Genomic DNA, 20,875 nt, shown 5'->3' on the forward strand with positions numbered 1-20,875 from the left:
TGTACATTTCCCTGAGAAAACCTCCTTCCAATTTATGCCTCTAATTTCCTGCCTAATAGCCTCATAATTGCCCTTACTCCAAATAAACACTTTCCTAGCTTGACTGATCCTATCTCTCGCCAATGCTAATGTAAAGGAGATAGAGTTATGATCACTATCCCCAAAATGCTCTCCCACTGAGAGATCTGACACCTGCCCAGGTTCATTCCCGAATACCAAATCAAGTACAGCCTCTCCTCTTGTAGGCTTATCCACACACAGTGTCAGGAAACCCTCCTGAACACACCTAACAAACTCCTCCCCATCTAAACCCCTTACCCTAGTGATATTCCAATCGATATTTGGGAAATTAAAATCTCCCATCACGACCACTCTTATTATCACATCTCTCCATGATCTGCTTCCCAATCTGCTCCTCCACATTCCTGCTACTATTGGACGGCCTATAGAAAACACCCAGTAAAGTTATTGATCCCTTCCTGTTGTGAACCTCCACCCACAGAGATTCCGTCGACAATCCCTCTGTGGCATCCATCTTTTCTACAGCCGTGACACTATCCCTGATCAACAGTGCCACTCCCCCACCTCTTTTGCCTCCTTCCCTGTCCCTCCTGAAACATCTGAAACCTGGCACTTGAAGCATCCAGTCCTGTCCCTGAGATAACCAAGTTTCTGTAATGACCACCACATCACACTTCCAAGTAGTGATCCACGCTCTAAGCTCATCCATTTTGTTCACTACACTCCTTGCATTAAAATACACACATCTCAATCCTTCGGTCTGAGAGCTCCCCTTCTCCGTCACTTGCGTATCCTCCCTCTCACACTGTCTACAAGCCCCTTTTATTTTTAAGCTAACCACCTCTCTCCCAGTCACCTCATTTTGATTCCCACCCCCCAACCATTCTAGTTTAAACACTCCCCAGTAGCCTTAGCAAACTTTCCCACCAGGATATTGGTCCCCCTGGGATTTAAGTGAAACTCGTCCTTTTTGTACAGGTTGCACCTGCCCCTAAAGAGGTCCCAATGATCCAGGAACCTGAATCCCTGACCCCTGCTCCAATCCCTCAGCCACACATTTATCCTCCACCTTATTTCGTTCCTCCCTCACTGTCTCGTGGCACAGGCAGCAATCCCGAGATTACTACCTTTGCGTTCCTTCTTCTTAACTCCCTACCTAACTTCCTATACTCACTTTTCATAACCCCTTCCCCTTTCCTGCCTATGTCAGTGGTACCAGTATGCACCACAACCTCTGGGTCCTCTCCCTCCCACTTGAGGGATTTCTTGGATACGGTTAGAAACATTCCTGATCCCGGCACCAGGGAGGCAAACCACCATCCGCGTTTCTCGACTTCCTCCACAAAAACGTCTGTCTGACCCCGTCACTGTCGAGTCCCCGATCACCACTGCCTTCCTCCTCCTTTCCTTACCCTTCTGTGCTACAAGGCCGGACTCCGCGCCGGAGGCATGACCACTGCTGCTTCCACCAGGTGGGCTGTCCACTCCAAAGTACTCAAACAAGAGTACTTACTTTTAAGGGGCACAACCACTGGGGTACTCTCTACCACCTGACTTTTCCCTTTCCTGACTGTGACCCACTTGTCTGCCTCTTGTGGCCTCGGTGTGACCACCTGCTATAACTCCTATCTATCACCTCCTCGCTTTCCCTGACCAGACGAATGTCCTTGAGCTGCAGCTCCAGTTCCCTAACTCGGTCCCTTAGGAGCTGCAGTTCGACGCACCCAGCGCAGATATGCACTCTTGGGAGGCTAGGAGACTCCACGACCTCCCACATCAGGCACTGAGAACAGCAAAGTGGCTTCACATTCATAATGCCCCTTTTCTTCAGATTCCACAGGGAAAGAACTGAAGATTTAAAAGGTGAAACAACTAAAAACTAAACCTACCCTCCTTCGCACGTTTCCTCCTAAGCCCGTTGAGCCAAAGCCCTTCAGCCCTCACTCTCCTACCTGCTCACTCCGCTGCCCGCTGGATAGTGCGGCCTGCTTTTTAAACCTCCCGCGCGCTTAAAAAAAATTTTTTTTTTCCCCGGTCACCCCGCGCCCGGCCTACTTCCGCTTTTCCCTTAAACTCGTAAAAAAGAAACCCAGCGAAAAAGTAATGAAAATAAAGTTAATCCCTTACCCTTTTTACTGCAGCCACAAATCGCACCTCACGTCCTGCCAGACCTGTTGCAGTTTTCCAGCATTTCCTCTTTTTTTTACTATTGTCGTATTGCTGTTTGTGGCAGCTTTCTATGTTCCAATTGGCTGCTATGTTTCCAACATTTCAACAGTGACTATTCTTCAAATGTACTTTATTGGCTGTAAAGTACTTTGTCCATCTTGAGTTGTGGAAAGCACAATATAAATGCAAATCAGGTTTGCACGCTGTATTTCTCACTCGCTGTCATACATATTGGCTCTTCAATTGTTTGGGAGGATGTCAGAGGGTCTGCATCCCCTTTGATCTGCTTTCGCCCTTTTTAAAAACTGTCCTGTCAAACAGTTAGTCTTTCAATTTCTGATCTGATGTGCAGATTTTGTGTTTTCCCATTCTCTCATTGTGAGCTGATTGTTCATTTCCTTTGTTTCTTTAATTCCTACTCTCCGTTTTCTCAGAGGGTCCTTTCATCATCAAATCTGCAATTTTGGAAGCATCCGTCTGAAAGCAGAATGTTAACTCTGCTTCTCTCATCAGATACTGCCTTACCTGCTGAATGTCTCCAACATTTTCTGTGTTCATTCACAACTTTTTTTAAAATTGAAAAGCAGGTTCCCAGTTATTCCACCAATATTCCCCCGCGGTGTTGGGAGTATCCATTTGGTTTTTCTCTTGCTGGTTTTTTTTTGTCCAGTTTCTATTAACGTTTTTATTTTTTTTAATTCTGAAGAAGGACTTGGCCTGAAACACTGAGCCTATCATTTCTCTTTGCCAGATACTGACTGACTTGTCATTTGTTTACAATGTTTTTTGGGGGTTGCCTTTACTTTTGAACATATGTCTCTCGGGCAACTGTGTTTACTGAACCGAATTGGAAGAGGTAGTGATACAGGGAGTTTCCCTTGGGTCTAGGGCCTTTCAATCATTATTTGTCAAAAAGACAGTTTGAAGCAGCAGCCATCCTTTATCTGTACACACTGACTGGGCTGTTTACGTCAGTGCATCCAATCTGATGGCTAAATCTCAGTGTATTTGCTGCCAAGTTAGAGGCAATGGGATTTTTGAATAGAGACAGTTCAATGATTTAAGTTAAACAAAGTCCAAGATTGTCAGGTTAGGCGAAGGGTAAGAATTGAAAAGTCATTTAGATTGTTCTTGTACAAATAGCCAAAGCAGACCTGCAGTTCCAAGTTTTAATGTTTGGAATTGCTTTTCAGTATTTAATAGTTAAGTGGGTGTTGCCTACTTCCTATTTTTCACAAAAATGCAATGTCTTGAGGGATCTGTAAATATTGGAGATTGATGTTTCTTCTCGAATGTTGCAACATCACCTGGCTTTAACCTGTAGTCATGATGTGGAGATGCCGGCGTTGGACTGGGGTAAACACAGTAAGAAGTTTAACAACACCAGGTTAAAGTCCAACAGGTTTATTTGGTAGCAAAAGCCACAAGCTTTCGGAGCCTTAAGCCCTTTCTTCAGGTGAGTGGGAATTCTGTTCACAAACAGGGCATATAAAGACACAAACTCAATTTACAGAATAATGGTTGGAATGCGAATGCTTACAGCTAATCAAGTCTTAAAGGTACAAACAATGTGAGTGGAGAGAGCATTAAGACAGGTTAAAGAGATGTGTATTGTCTCCAGCCTGGCTGTCTGGAGACAATACACATCTCTTTAACCTGCCTTAATGCTCTCTCCACTCACATTGTTTGTATCTTAAAGACTTGATTAGCTGTAAGTATTCGCATTCCAACCATTATTCTGTAAATTGAGTTTGTGTCTTTATATGCCCTGTTTGTGAACAGAATTCCCACTCACCTGAAGAAGGGGCTTAAGGCTCCGAAAGCTAGTGGCTTTTGCTACCAAATAAACCTGTTGGACTTTAACCTGGTGTTGTTAAACTTCTTACTGTGTTTAACCTGTAGGGCAGACACTGTATATCTGAGATACGTACTACACTATAAAGTCTAGCCAACTCAATCCTATTTGTACTTCTGTTTCTTAACTTGCTGATTTATCTTGTTTGAACTTAATGAGCTGGAGATTTTGAATGTTATTCCTATTGGATAAATCCTAAATTTGGATGGCAAGACCAAATGTGGAAAATATTAAAAATTATTCTCTTCAGGCTCCAATCTTTTCCTAGATATCTTCTTACTCTTTATGTATTTCTAAAACCACTTGGGTTATTCTTGATTTTTACTTGCTGACTTTTTTTTTTGATGTCCACTCTTTGCTTCCCTAATTTCATTTTCAATTTCACTCCGGTACTTCCTATGGTCCTCCAAGCTTTCTGCAGTATTGAGCTCTCGATATCTGACATGAGTTTCCCTTTTTTTTGCCTTATTGCACCCATTATTCTCCTTGACATCCAAGAGTCTCTAGATTTGGGAGACCTACCCTTTTATATTATGAGAGCATATGCTCTGAACCCTCTCGATCTCTTTGAATGCCTCTCAGTAGTCTGACACTGATTTACCTTCAATTAACTGATTCCAGTCAATTTTTGCTAACCAATTTCAGCTTTGTAAAATTGGCCTTCCCTCAATTAAGAACTTGTACTCCTGGTCTATCGTTGTCTCTTTCCATTAATAACTTTAACTGAAGTATGATTACTAGCACCAAAATGCTCTCCCATTGATATAGCCACCTATCGAACTGAATTCCCTAAAGCCGAATCCAGAATTGCCCCTTCCCCCTTGCTACACACTGGGCTGACAATCCTATAGAAAGATAGAAACATAGAAAAACTACAGCACAATACAGGCCCTTCAGCCCACAAAGTTGTGCCGAACATGTCCCTACCTTAGCGATTACTAGGCTTACCTATAATCCTCTATCTTACTAAGTTCCATGTACTTATCTAAAAGTCTCTTAAAAGACATTATCGAATCCGCCTCCACCACTGTTGCTGGCAGCCCATTCCACGCACCCACCTCCCTCTGAGTGAAAAACTTACCCCTGACATCTCCTCTGTACCTACTCCCCAGCACCTTAAACCTGTGTCCTTTTGTGGCAACCATTTCAGCCTTGGGAAAAAGCCTCCGACTATCCACTCGATCAATACCTCTCAACATCTTATACACCTCTATCAGGTCACCCCTCATCCTTCGTCTCTCCAAGGAGAAAAGGCCGAGCTCACTCAACCTATCCTCAAAAGGCATGCTCCCCAACCCAGGCAACATCCTTGTAAACCTCCTCTGCACCCTTGCTATGGCTTCCACATCCTTCCTGTAATGAGGCGACCAGAACTGAGCACAGTACTCCAAGTGTGGTCTGACCAGGGTCTTATATAGCTGCAACATTATCTCACGACTCCTAAACTCAATTCCTCGATTGATGAAGGCCAGTACACCATACACTTTCTTAACCACAGTCTCAACCTGCACAGCTGCTTTGAGCGTCCTATGAACTTGGACCCCAAGGTCCTTCTGATCTTCCACTCTGCCAAGAGTCCTACCATTAATATTATATTCCGCCATCCTATTTGACCTGCCAAAATGAACCACCTCACACTTATTTGGGTTGAACTCCATCTGCCACTTCTCCGCCCAGTCTTGCATCCTATCAATGTCTCGCTGCAACTTCTGACATCCCTCCACACTATCCACAACACCTCCAACCTTTGTGCCACAACCAGGATTATTAAGCTGCCCTTTTTTTAACACATTTCAGTAATGTATTTCTAAGGTTATTATGCCCTCAAAGCAACTATATTCATTGTATCAAGCACTGCCTTTTTTTGTTTATTTTGCAACCTTTGTTTCTTCTGTCTTCCATACTTGCTGGCTAATGTGTCTTTTTTCCAAGTTTTGTTTCTCTCCCTTCTGAATCTACGCTCAGGATAGTTTAAACCCATCCCAAAACCATTTGCAAAACTCCCCATGATGATTATTGGCTCCGACCCTGTTGAGGTGCAAACTGTTTCGCTTGTATAGTCCCTAGCTCTCCTCGATTTGGTCCCATGGCAATTACAATGGCAGCATCAAATATTAACTCCAGACGGAAATGGATTAGTTAATATCGAGGCTTCTTGTTGGTTCGTTTTTATGCCTGTGGTAGGGTGAGGGAAGATTTCTTTTCAAGTTTTGATTTTAGCGGTTCTTTCTTGTAAATCCAGTCATCATACATAAGTAACTTTAGAAGGAAAATTGGCTTCTACTTGGAGCTCTGAAGTGAGCTTATTTTGATAGCTTTGTAAGCACCATGGGCTACAGATTGGAGAAAATAAACTTGTACTTAATACTGTGTCGTTGGCTCAGTTTGTACGTGGTTGATTATCCTTTTTAAAAATCTCAAGTGATGTGATAAAAGGAAAGATATTTAAAAAGTTTAATTATGATGAGGGAACAGTAGAAAAACTATCAGTCAGTACTGGTCAATTTGATAAGTTCCTTCAAGAAGTAGAAACATATATTTGAAAGTAGTAACATTTTGTTATTTTGTCTGTTCAAGGAATATGTTCACCAGTAAATATATGACTACACTGTGAGTTGCTTATGTACATAACTCACTTTTAAATTTGCTTGAAATTTTTTAATTTAATTATGTTTTTTATTTTTGAAGATTGCGTACAGAAATGGTTTGGAGAAAAAATATTTAGTGAGTAAAGCAACAAATGGGCAACATTTGTTGTTCATTATCAAAATCTCTCCAGGTAAAAGTAGACACTAGCAATTGGCAGATATGGGGAGTTGGGAGTCACCGATGAGAGTGCTCCGAGAAAGAAGAGCCAAAATAATCTGAAGATTAGAAAAGACCCAAAAGGTGTGACTGTCTTAATGTGAAATTCATTGTGCTATACAAATGATTCCTTCTTGAATAACGAGCACTTTTGACGCATTTTCATCTTGAACAGGCAGATTGTTGCTCGAGGGCTCCTGGATGTTCTGCGAGCTTTTAGCGATGATGAGAAAGATTTCTTGGCTGTCATGGAGACCATAGTCAGACTCTCTGAAGATACAGGTATGTTGGTGACCTCCTAGTGTTGAGTGATGGGCTAGTGTTTTGCGGAAGTAGGTGATGCATTATTTTCCCTCTTTACTCTCCTTTCCTCCACCCATTGGTCTCTCTTTCCACAACTGCAGTTAGCCTTGCGTATCTCTCCCAGGCAGCTACACTTTTTGTGTAAAGATCATTCTTAAAAAATATTTTGCTGGGTGCATTTCAGTATTTATTTTTAGAATCAAAACAGTGTAAGAGGGTGAGGGGCATGATTGGTAAAGATTAGGTAAACTGATTGATTTAGATTAAAACATTTGTTTTTGGAAATGAAATCTCTTATGAGGACAGAACAAAAGTGGTGGGCTGACAAAGAGGCACAGTCAAAGATACATGACAGCTTCCAGTGATTTATACTGTTGTGAGCCTCATTGTAATTCTGAAAGTTCTGGCAAATATATTAAAGCAAGCTTCTTTTTACAATGTGCGATGGAAACAAGATTTCCTTTTAATTAAGTAGTCATCTTCCAACAGAGAGATTTCTGGGCACTGCTCTCAGATGAATCTGAATTTTCTATGCTAAGCTCATGGAAATATTTATACTCTTATACTCTTAGTGAGAAGTGACTTGTCTGCTTGTATTGGTGTCTATGCTGTGTCAGTGTCTGTTTGAATGTATTCTCTCCACTACTTGTCTCAGTTAGTTGAACATAATGGATCAACACCAGATACAAAATTGGCTTGATTGTGGAGGGTTGTTTTTCAAACTGGAGGCCTGTGACCAGTGGTGTGCCTCAGGGATCAGTGCTGGGTCCACTGTTATTTGTCATTTGTATTAATGATTTGGATGAGAATTTAGGAGGCATGGTTAGTAAGTTTGCAAATGACACCAAGATTGGTGGCACAGTGGACAGTGAAGAAGGTTATCTCGGATTGCAACGGGATAAGAACATAAGAACATAGGAAATAGGAGCAGGAGTAGGCCATCTAGCCCTCGAGCCTGCCCCGCCATTCAATAAGATCATGGCTGATCTGATAGTGGTTTAGTTCCACTTACCTGCCCACTCCCCATAACCCTTAATTCCCTTATTGATCAGAAATCTATCTACCTGTGACTTAAACATATTTAACGAGGTAGCCTCCACTGCGTCAATGGGCAGAGAATTCCAGAGATTCGCTACCCTCTGAGAGAAGAAGTTCCTCCTCAACTCTGTCCTAAACTGACTCCCCCTTATTTTGAGGCTGTGTCCTCTAGTTCTTGTTTCCTTTCTAAGTGGAAAGAATCTCTCTGCCTCTACCCTGTCTAGCCCCTTCATTATCTTATATGTCTCTATAAGATCTCCCCTCAGCCTTCTAAACTCCAACGAGTACAGGCCCAATCTACTCAATCTCTCCTCATAAGCTAACCCCCTCATCTCCGGTATCAACCTGGTGAACCTTCTCTGTACTCCCTCCAAGGCCAATACTTCCTTCCGCAAATAAGGGGACCAAAATTGCACACAGTACTCCAGTTGCGGCCTCACCAGTACCTTGTACAATTGCAGCAAGACCTCCCTGCTTTTATACTCCATCCCTCTCGCGATAAAGGCCAACATTCCATTTGCCTTCTTGATCACCTGCTGCACCTGCAAACTGAGTTTTTGCGATTCATGCACAAGGACCCCCAGGTCCCTCTCCACAGTAGCATGTTGTAATTTTTCACCATTTAAATAATATTCCATTTTACTATTATTCCTTCCAAAGTGGATAACCTCACACTTGCCAACGTTATACTCCATCTGCCAGATCCTCGCTCACTCAGTTAGCCTATCCAAATCTCTCTGCAGACTTTCCGCATCCTCCACGCAATTTGCTTTCCCACTCATCTTTATATCATCCGCAAACTTTGTTACCCTACACTCGGTCCCCTCCTCCAGATCGTCTATGTATATGGTAAACAGTTGAGGCCCCAGCACCGATCCCTGCGGCACGCCACTAGTCACCAACTGCCAACCAGAAAAGCACCCATTTATTCCAACTCTCTGCTTCCTGTTAGATAGCCAATCCTCAATCCACGCTAACACTTTACCCCCAACTCCGTGTACCCTCCTAATCTTCTGCAGCAACCTTTTGTGAGGCACCTTATTGAACGCCTTCTGGAAATCCAAAAACACCACATCCACCGGTTCCCCTCTGTCAACCGCACTCGTTACATCTTCATAAAAATCCAGTAAATTTGTCAAACACGACTTTCCCTTCATGAATCCATGCTGCGTCTGCTTGAGCGAACCATTTTTTTGCAGGTGTCCTGCTATTTCTTCTTTAATGATGGATTCCAGCAATTTCCCAACTATGGACGTTAAGCTAACCGGCCTGTAGTTACCCGCCTTTTGTCTACCTCCTTTTTTTAAACAGTGGTGTCACATTAGCTGTTTTCCAATCAGCCGGCACTTCCCCAGAGTCCAGCGAATTTTGATAAATTACAACCAACGCCATTCTGCCATTTCTTTCAGTACCCTGGGATGCATTCCATCCGGGCCCGGGGACTTGTCTACCTTTAGTCCCATTAGCCTACCAAGCACTACCTCTTTAGTAATAGTAATCGTTTTAAGGACCTGACCCCCTACAGTCCCACGACCGTCAATTTTCGGTAAGCTATTTGTGTCCTCTACCATGAAGACCGACACAAAAAACTTGTTTAAGGCCTCGGCCATTTCCTCGTTTCCCATTATTAAATCCCCCTTCTCATCTTCTAAGGGTCCAACATTTACTTTAGCTACTCTTTTCCTTTTTATATATTTGTAAAAACTTTTACTATCAGTTTTTATATTTTGTGCTAGTTTAGTTTCATAATCTATCTTTCCTTTCTTTATCGCTTTCTTAGTAGTTCTTTGTTGCTTTTTAAAGCTTTCCCAATCTTCTAATTCCCCACTAGTTTTGGCCACTCTGTACGCATAGGTTTTTAATTTCATACTCTCCCTTATTTCCTTAGTTATCCACGGCTGGTTATCCCTTTTCTTACATTCCTTTTTTATCACAGGAATATATTTTGGCTGAGATCTTGATCAATTGGGCCAGTGGGCTGACGAATGGCAGATGAGTTTAATTTAGATAATTGTGAGGAAATGCATGTTGCTAGATTGAACCAGGGATGACTTATTCAGTTAATGGTAGGGCATTGGGGAGAGTTGCAGAACAAAGAGATCGAGGGCTACAGGTTCATAGCTCCTTGAAAGTGAAGTCACAGATGGACAGAGTGGTAAAGGAGGCATGCTTGGTTTCATCGGTCAGAACGTTGAATACAGGAGTTGGGACGTCTTGTTGAAGTTCTTCAAGACATTGGTAAGGCCACACTTGGAATACTGTATACAGTTCTGGTCACTCTATTATAGAAAGGATATTATTAAACTAGAAAGAGTGCAGAAAAGATTGCCTAGGATGCTACCAGGATTTGATGGTTTGAATTATAAGGAGAGGCTGGATAGACTGGGACTTTTTTTTTCTAGAGCATAGGAGGCTGAGGGGTGATCATATCGAGGTCTATAAAATAATGAGGGGCACAGATCAGCTCGATAGTCAATATCTTTTCCCAAAGGTAGGGGAGTCTAAAATTAGAGGGCATAGGTTTAAGGGGAGAGATACAAAAGGGTCCAGAGGGTGGTGAGTGCCTGGAACAAGCTACCAGAGATAGTAGTAGAGACGGGTTCAATGTTGTCTTTTAAAAAACATTTAGACAGTTACATGGGTAAGATGACTATAGTGGGATATGGGCCAAACGCGAGCAATTGGAACTAGCTTTGTGGTTAAAAACAAAGGGGTGGCATGGACCAGTTGGACCAAAGAACCTGTTTACATGCTGTAAACCTCTATGACATCTGCAGCGCTGGATAGATCACAACTTGTCTGCAAGGAACATAACCAAAGTTTGTTCACGCCTTGCCATATAGCTCCATCTCCTCATCGAATGAATGGCCCTTGTGAGTCGTCACTGGTTCTGGATCCTTTCTAAAACCGCATCTTTTCCTTGGAGAGAATGTCCAAAAGTTACAATTGCTTTAAAGAGAAGGCACAATTGCAGTATTGCCTCCTTGTATGTCTTTGTGGTGTTTCTGGCAATGAAGCCCAGCAACCGTTTTTTTTCCACCTGAAAGTTAACTTTTAATAACTCATGTATTAACACTTTTAAGGTTGCTGTCCTTGAACTGTTGTTCCTTGTCATTTGATTGCTTTTACTTTTGGCCTGCAAAGCACAGGGGAACCCAGGGAAGAAGGAGTTGCATTGTATAAAAGAAAGTTAGTGCAGTAATAGTTGCTCTTCCCCACGAAACAGTACAATCAAATCTTTCGGGACAAAATTCAACTGTGTGACAGAAGTGACCATTTTTCAACCTAACACTGCATTTACAGTCAGTGGAACAGTTCTTTAGAATTCTTTCACAGGATATGTGTGTCACTAACTCGGCTAGCATTTATTGCCCATCCCAAATTGCTCTTGAAATGATGGTGGTGAGCTGCCTTCTCGAAACTCTGTTGTTCATTTGGTGCAGGTTCATCCACCGTGCTGTTAGGAGGGAATTCCAGGATTTTGACCCAGCAGCAATTAAGAAATGATGCTTATTTCCAAGTCCAGATGATGTGTGGCTTAGAGGGGAACTTGCAGGTGGTGGTGTTTCATGCATCTGTTCCCCTTGTCCATCTAGGTGGTCGAGGTCATGACTTTGGAAAGTGCTGATGAAGGGTCCTTGGTGAGTTGTTGCAGTGCATCTTATAGATAGAACCCACTGCTACCACTGTTGTGAAAGGAGTGATAGTGAATGGAGTGCTAGGCAAGTGGCAGCTTTGTCATATTTGGCATCAAGCTTCTATAGTGTTGTTGGAGCTGAGCTATCTGGACAAGTGGAGAATATTCCATCACACTCCTGACTTGTGCCTTGTAGATGGTGGACAGGCTTTGGAGAATTGGGTTGTGAGTTGCTCCACAGATTTCCGAGCCTCTGACCTGCTCTTGTAGCCACAATATTTGTGGGACTAGCCATGTGTTGTCCAGGTCTTGCTGCGTATGGACACTGACAGACAGCATCAATATCTGAGAAGTCTCAAATGGTGCTGAACGTTGTGCAATCGTCAGCAAACATCCCCACTTTTGTCCTTATAATGGAAGAAATGACATTGATGAAGCAGCTGAAGGTGATTGCCTTGAAGAACGTCTAAAGAGTTGTCCTGGGACTGAGATGATTGACTTCCAACCACCACAACCATCTTCCTCTGTGCCAAGTATGACTCCAACATGTGGAGAGTTTTCCCTCTGATTCCCATTGACTCCAGTTTTGCTAGGGCTCCTTGATGCTATACTCGGTTAAATACTGCCTCGATATCAAGGGCAGTCACTCCCACCTTAGCGATGGAATTCTGCTCTTTTGTCCTTGTTGGCTCAAAGCTGTAACGAGATCAGGAGCTGAGGGGCCCTGGCAAAACCCAAACTGAGTGTCAGTGAGCACATTATTACTGAGTAAATGCTGCTTAATAGCATTGTCAACAACACCTTCCACCACTTTGCTGATGATCAAGCGTAGTAATTGGCTGGGTTGGATTTGTCCAGTCTTTTGTGGGAAGGACGCAGCTGGGCAATTTTCCACATTGCTGGGTTGATGTAAGTGTTGTAGCTGTACCAGAACAGCTTGGCTGGGGGTGTGGCATTTCTGGAGCACAAGTCTTCAATACAGTTGTTGAGGTGTTGTTAACCTTTGCAGTATCCAGTGCCTTCAGCTGGGATTTGAAATCATCTCGGATAAATTGAATTGGCTGAAGACTGGTGTGTGTGATGCTGGGCACCGCCAGAGGAAGCCAAAATAGATCAGGCACTCAGCACTTTTGGCTGAAGATAGTTACAAATGCTGCAGCCTTATCTTTTGCACAGATATCCCTGGCACCCCCAACACTGAGGACGGAGATATTTGTGGAGTGATTTTAACATCCCATAGTGGAAATATTTCAATGCCAACCTGTAGAAAAACAAAAAGAATTGTTCTGTGCATCATATTCTCATTCAGACATTTTAATCTCCCTTCTATAAACACTAATAAACTTGAGTATTGAGCTGGACTGAATAGCTTATAGTGAGGCAGTATATTTTTGGCTAATACTTAAGTTATGTGTTGTTGATTATAAGGGTGGGGGTGGAATTACATATTCATGACACAATATCGATGATGTGGAGATTCCAGCGTTGGACTGGGGTAGGCACAGTAAGAAGTCTCTCAACACCAGTTTAAGTCTGGAGGTTTATTTGGTCGCACAAACTTTCGGTGAGTCACTTGATGAAGGGGCAGTGCTCCGAAAGCTCGTGCTGTTGGACTTCAACTGCTGTTGTGAGACTTCTTACTATGACACAATACTGCTACGTTTTCAGTAATTTGCAGCGTAGCAAAGCCACAAGCACATGCTAAGACCAGTGTGTTGGGACGAACGTGGTAGAGGAATGACAACAGGAGGAACCTTCAGGTTCCATATCTATAGTATCTTAATCTGTTCAGGATTAATATATTATAGAATTCAGCACAGGAGTGGAGGTCTTGGCGCTTCGTACTATAAAACTGAAATATTGTAATTTGGCAGCTGTGGAATTAATTGCTTGATCTCACTGTACTACTTCACTCATAGAGCCCACTGTTCGTGCTGAATTGATGGAGCAAGTACCACATCTAGCCATGTTTCTCCAGGAGAACCGACCATCTTTCCCAACTGCTTTTTCCAAGTACCTGGTGCCTATTGTTGTAAGATACCTCACTGACCCGAATAACCAGGTAAGAGAACAAGGTTACCTGCCATAGCATTTTAAAAATTGGTGTGGGACACCATGTCCAACTTTAAAAGACCCCATAGTTTTGGCAAAATTGATGGCATTTAAGGTGGATAAATCTCCAGAGCCTGAAACTGCATCCCAGACTACTTCATGAAGTGGCCCTGAAAATAGTAGATCCACTGGTGGTTATTTTCCAAAATTCTTTGAACTCTGGACTGGTTTCTACAGATTGGAGGGTAGCTAATGTAAGCCCGCTATTCAAAAAAGGAGGCAACTAGAAAACAGGAAACTATAGACCAGTGAGCCTAACATCAATACTGTGGAAGTTGCTAGAGTCCATTATCAAGGATTTAATAACTCAACATTTGGAAGGCAGTGCTATAATCAGACAAAGTCAGCATGGATTTACAAAAGGGAAATCATGCTTGACGAATCTATTGGAATTCTTTGAGGATGTAACTAGTCGAGTTGACCAAGGAGGAACCAATGGAGGTGGTTTATTTAGCCTTTTAGAAGACTTTCAACAAACTCTCACGTAGCAGGCTATTATGTAAATATAAAGTGTATGGGATTGCAGATAGTATCTTGAGATGGATAGAAAGCTGGTGAGCAGATAATGCTGTAGAGGAGGAATTCCCGGAATGCATACGGGATGGTTTTCTTACCAATATGTGGAGGAACCAACCAGAGAGCAGGCCATCTTAGACTGGGTACTGTGTAATGAGAAGGGAATCATTGCCAATCTAGCTGTACGAGACATCTTGGGGATGAGCGACCATAACATGATAGAATTTTTTATCAAGATGGAGAGTGAAGTAATTAATTCGGAGACTAGGGTGCTGAATCTTAATAAAGGAAACCTATGAGGATATGAGGCATGGGTTGGCCTTGATAGATTGGGGAGAGTTACTTAAAGGGATGACAGTGGATAGACAATGGCAAACATTCAAGCAACGCAAGGGGGAACTGCAGCAACTGTTTATTCCTGTCCGGCACAAAAGCAAAATGGGTAAGAGGGCCGATCCATGGCTTACAAAGGAAATTAGAGAGAGTATCCGATCTAAGGAAAAAGCATACAGATTGGCCAAGAAAAATAATAGGTCTGAGGATTAGGAGCAGTTTAGAATTCAGCAAAGAAGGACCAAGGGATTGATTAAGAAGGGGAAAATACAGTATGAAAGTAAGCTTGCAGGGAGCATAAAGACTGACACAAAGAGTTTCTATAGATATGTGAAGAGAAAGAGGTTGGTGAAGACAAATGTAGGTCGCCTAGGGGAGTATATAATAGGGGACAAAGAAATGGCTGAGCAACTGAATACATACTTTGGTTCTGTCTTCACAAAAGAGGATACCAGAAATGTTGCAAGATTTAGTGAGAGGGAAGAACTGAGGGAGATCAATATTAGCCGAGAAATGGTGCTGGGAAAATTGATGGGATTGAAGGCGTATAAATCCCCAGGGCCTGATAATCTACATCCCAGAGTACTTGAGGAAGTGGCTCTGGAACTAGTGGATGCATTGGTGGTCATCTTCCAGGATTCTATAGACTCTGGAACAGTCCCTGCAGATTGGAGGGTAGCGAATGTCACTCCAATATTCAAAAAGGGAGGTAGAGAGAAAACAGGGAATTATAGACCAGTAAGCTTAATATCGGTAGTGGGGAAAATTCTCGAATTCATTATCAAGGACTTTATAGCGGCGCATTTAGAAAGCAGTGGCAGGATCAAACAGAGTCAGCGTGGATTTATGAAGGGGGAATCATGCTTGACAAATCTGTTGGAATTCTTTGAAGATGTAACTGGTAGAGTTGACAAGGAGGAACCGGTCGATGTGGTATATTTGGACTTTCAGAAAGCGTTTGACAAAATCCCGCACAAGAGATTATCATGCAAGATTAAAGCGCCTGGGATTGGAGGAAGTGTATTGAGCTGCATAGAAAACTGCTTGGCAGAGAGGAAGCAAAGAGTAGGAATTAATGGGTGCTTTTTAAATTGACAGGCAGTAACTAGTGGGGTGCCACAGGGATCGGTGCTGGGATCCCACCTATTCCCAATATATATTAATGATTTGGAAGGAAAAAAAATGTATTAGTCACAAGTGAGGCTTACATTAACACTGCAATGAAGTTACTGTGAAATTCCCTTAGTCACCACAGTCCAGCGCCTGTTCGGACCAATGCACCTAACCAGCACATCTTTTAGAATATGGGAGGAAACCGAAGCACCTGGAGAAAACCGACGCAGACATGGGGAGAATGTGCAAACTCCACACAGACCGTGACCCAAGCCGGGAATCAAACCCGGGTCCCCGGCGCTGTGAAGCAGCAGTGCTAACCACTGTGCCGGATGAGGGAACAAAATGTAACATCTCAAAGTTGCAGATGATACCAAGTTGAGTGGGAGGGTGAACTGTGATGAGGATGCAGAGATCCTGCAGAATGATCCGGATAGGTTGGGTGAGTGGGCTAATTAATGGCAGATGCAGTATAATTTGGAAAAATGTGAGGTTATTCACTTTGGAAGCAAAAAAACAAGAAGGCAGATTATTCCCTGAATGGCTGTAAATTGAGAGAGGGGAATGTGCAGTGGGACCTGGGTGTCCTTGTGCATCAATCACTGAAGGTAACCATGCAGGTGCAGCAGGCAGTAAAGAAGGCAAATGGCATGTTGGCCTTCATTCCGAGAGGTTTCAAGTACAGGAGCAGGGATGTGTTGCAACTATACAGGGCCTTGGTGAGGCCACACCTAGAGCATTGTGTGCAGTTTTGGTCTCCTTTTCTGAGGAAGGATGTTCTTACTCTTGAGGGAGTGCAGCGAAGGTTTACCAGGCTGATTCCGGGGATGAATATAGAACATAGAACAGTACAGCACAGTACAGCCCTTCAGCCCTCGATGTTGTGTCGAACCTTTTCCGAAACCAAGATCAAGCTATCCCACTCCCTATCATTCTAGTGTGCTCCATGTGCCTATCCAATAACCGCTTGAAAGTTCCTAAAGTGTCCGACTCCACTATCACAGCAGGCAGTCCATTCCACACCCCCAACCACTCTCTGAGTAAAGAACTTACCTCGGACATCCCTCCTATATCTCCCACCATAAACCTTATAGTTATGCCCCCTAGTAACAGCTACATCCACCCGAGGAAATAGTTTCTGAACGTCCACTCTATCTATCCCCCTCATCATCTTATAAACCTCTATTAAGTCGCCTTTCATCCTCCTCCGCTCTAAAGAGAAAAGCCCTTGTTCCCTCAACCTTTCCTCATAAGACCTACCCTCCAAACCAGGCAGCATCCTGGTAAATCTCCTTTGCACTCTTTCCAGCGCTTCCACATCCTTCTTATAGTGAGGTGACCAGAACTGCACACAATATTCCAAATGTGGTCTCACCAAGATCCTGTACAGTTGCAGCATAACCCCACGGCTCTTAAACTCAAACCCCCTGTTAATAAAAGCTAACACACTATAGGCCTTCTTCACGGCTCTATCCACTTGAGTGGCAACCTTCAGAGATCTGTGGATTTGAACCCCAAGATCTCTCTGTTCCTCCACATTCCTCAGAACCCTACCTTTGAGCCTGTAATCTGCATTCAAATTTGTCCTACCAAAATGAATCACCTCGCACTTATATGGCGGGACTGATGTACGAGGAGAGATTGACTAAGTTAGGATTGTTTTGGCTGGAGTTCAGACGAATGAGGGGTGATCTCATAAAGACTTTTAAAACCCTAAGAGGTCTAGACAGGATGGATGTTCCTGATGGTGGGGGAGTTGAGAACCAGGGGTCACAGTCTGAAGATTCAGGTTAGACCATTTAGGGTGGAGGTGAGGAGAATTTCTTCACCCAAAGAGTGGTCAGCCTGTGGAATTCATTGCCACAGGAAGTAGTTGATGCCAAAACATTGAATATATTCAAGAGGCGGCTGGATACAGCACTTGGGGCAAATGGGATCAAAGGTTATGGGAAGAAAGCAGGTTTAGGCTATTGAGTTAGATGATCAGCCATGATCGTAATGAATAGTGTAGCAGGCTCAAAGGCCAAATGGCCTCCTCCTGCTCCTATCTTCTGTGTTTCTGTAAGAAGCAAAGAGTTGGCAGAAATTGATATTTTTCTGATTGGCAGGCAGTGACTAATGGGGTACCGCAGGGATCAGTGCTGGGAATCCAGCTATTCACATTATATATAAATGATTTGGAAGAGGGAACGAAATGTACTATCTCCAAATTTGCAGACGATACAAAGTTGACTGGGAGGGTGAGCTATGAGGACGATGCAGAGATGCTGTGGACAGGCTGAGTGAGCGAGCAAATGCATGGCAGTTGTAGTATAATGTAGATAAATATGTGATTATCCACTCCACGAGCAAAAATAGCATGGCAAATTATTATTTGAATGTGTGTAAATTGAGAGAGGTGGATACACAACGTGACCTTGGTGTCCTCATGCATCCGTCACTGAATGTAAGTGTGCAGATACAGCAGGCAGTAAAGAATGGAAGGCTGTGACTAGCGGTGTTCCACAGGGATCAGTCTGGGGCCTTTGTTGTTCGTAGTGTGTGTGTGTATATATATAGATAATAAATGATTTGGAGGAAAATGTACCTGGTCTGATTAGTAAGTTCACAGACGACACAACAATTGGTGGAGTTGCAGATAGTGAAGAGGATTGTCAGAAGATGCAGCAAGATATAGACCGGTTGAAGACTTGAGCGGAGAAATGGCAGATGGAGTTTAATCCGGACAAGTGTGACATAATGCATTTTGGAAGGTCCAATGGATGTAGGAATTATACAGTAAATTAACTATTGACAGGCAGATCTAGGCATATATGTCCACTGATCACTGGAAGTGGCAACGCAGTGGATAAGGTAGTCAAGAAGGCATAAGGCATGCTTGCCTTCATTGGTCGGGGCAGTGAGTGTAAAAGTTCGCAGGTCATGCTGCAGCCTTACGGAATCTTAGTTAGGCCTCATTTAGAATATTGTGTACAATTCTGGTCACCACACTACCAGAAGGATCTGGATGCTTTGAAGAGGGTATAGAAGAGGTTTACCAGGATGTTGCCTAGTCTGGTGGGTATTAGCTAGGAGGAGAGGTTGGATATACTCGGTTTGTTCTCACTGGAATGATGGAGGTTGAGGAGTGACCTCATAGTGGTTTACAAGATTGAGTGGCATGAACAGAGTAGATAGTCAGTTGCTCTTTCTTAGGGTAGAAAAGTCAAGTACTAGAGGACATGGGTTTAAGGTGCGTGTGGAAAAGTTTAGAGGAGATGTGTGAGGCAAGTTTTTATACACAGAGGGTGGTGAATGCCTGGAACGCGCTGCCTGGGGAAGTGGTGGGAGCAGGTATAATAGCGGCTTTCAAGGGGCAACTAGATGAATACATGAATAGGATGGGAATGGAAGGATATGGACTCCGTAAGTGCAAACCATTTTAGTTTAGACAGGCATCATGATCGGCCCAGGCTTGGAGGGCCGAAGGGCCTGTTCCTGTGCTGTACTGTTCTTTTGTAGTATGTTGGCCTTCAGAGCAAGAGGATTTGAGTATAGGAGTAGGGATGTTTTACTGCAGTTATATTGGTGAGGCCGCACCTGGAATATTGTGTGCAGGTTTGGTGCCCTTATCTGAGGAAGGATGTCCTTGGTTTAGAGGGAGTGCAGCGAAGGTTTACCAGGTTGATTCCTCGATGGCAGGTCTGTCAGATGAGGAGAGACTAAGTCGGTTAGGATTATATTCACTGGAGTTTTAAAAAGTGAGCGGGGATCTGATGGAAACTTATAAAATTCTAACAGTTAGACAGGGTAGATTCAGAAAGAATGTTCCTGATGGTGGGGGATTCAGAACTAGCGGTTATAGTTTGAGGGCAAGGACTGAGGTGAGGAGAAATTTCTTCACTCAGAGAATGGTGAATTTGTGGAATTCACTACCACAGAAAGTGGTTGAGGCCAAAACATTGCGTGATTTCAAGGAGAAGTTAGATATAGCTCTTGGGGCTAAAGGGATATATGGGGGAAGATGGGATCAGAATATGAATTTGATGATTAGCCATAATCAAAATGAATGGTGGAGCAGGCTCGAAGGGCCAAATGGCCTACTGAAACATAGAAAACTACAGCACAAAACAGGCCCTTTGGCCCCACAAGTTGTGCCGAACATATCCCTACCTTTTAGGCCTACCTATAACCCTCCATCCTATTAAGTCCCATGTACTCATCCAGGAGTCTCTTAAAAGACCCTATTGAATTTGCCTCCACCACCACTGATGGCAGCCGATTCCACTCGCCCACCACCCTCTGTGTGAAAAACTTCCCCCTAACATTTCCCCTGTAACTACCCCCCAGCACCTTAAACCTGTGTCCTCTCATTGCAGCCATTTCCACCCTGGGAAAAAGCCTCTGAGACTCCACCCGATCTATGCCTCTCAACATCTTATATACCTCTATTAGGTCTCCTCTCATCCCACATCTCTCCAAGGAGAAAAGACCGAGCTCCCTCAGCCTCTCCTCATAAGGCATGCCACTCAATCCAGGCAACATCCTTGTAAATCTCCTCTGCACCCTTTCAATCTTTTCCACATCCTTCCTGTAATGAGGCGACCAGAACTGAGCACAGTACTCCAAGTGGGGTCTGACGAGGGTCTTATATAGCTGCATCATTATCCCCGGACTCCTAAACTCAATCCCTCGATTGATAAAGGCCAGCACACCATACGCCTTCTTAACCACCTGCGGGGCCGATTTTAGTGTCCTATGGACCCGGACCCCAAGGTCCTTCTGATCCTCTACCGTACTAAGAGTCTTTCCCTTTATATTGCACTCCTTCATCCCATTTGACCTGCCAAAATGGACCACTACGCATTTATCTGGGTTGAAGTCCATCTGCCACTTCTCCGCCCAGTCTTGCATCCTATCTATGTCCCTCTGTAACTTCTGATATCCCTCCAGACTATCCACAACCCCACCAACCTTCGTGTTGTCGGCAAACT

The 20,875-nt window shown here is 43.5% G+C and overlaps 1 protein-coding gene across 6 annotated transcripts in view; it reads left to right on the forward strand.

Moving 5' to 3' along the window:
• The window catches only part of ppp4r1l (protein phosphatase 4, regulatory subunit 1-like), a 204,106-nt gene that overhangs the window by 50,406 nt on the left and 132,825 nt on the right, over nt 1-20,875 (forward strand). For 4 of the 6 annotated variants that reach the window (XM_078236343.1, XM_078236347.1, XM_078236344.1 and 1 more), the window contains 2 exons: nt 7,026-7,132; nt 13,748-13,890. In XM_078236343.1, coding sequence (XP_078092469.1) covers nt 7,026-7,132; nt 13,748-13,890 — 250 coding nt within the window. The remainder of the gene's footprint in view (nt 1-7,025; nt 7,133-13,747; nt 13,891-20,875) is intronic. The other 2 variants (XM_078236346.1, XM_078236348.1) reach the window with 2 other exon arrangements.

Source organism: Mustelus asterias, chromosome 20 (assembly GCF_964213995.1).
Source record: "Mustelus asterias chromosome 20, sMusAst1.hap1.1, whole genome shotgun sequence".
In the NCBI taxonomy this organism is placed as follows: domain Eukaryota; kingdom Metazoa; phylum Chordata; class Chondrichthyes; order Carcharhiniformes; family Triakidae; genus Mustelus; species Mustelus asterias.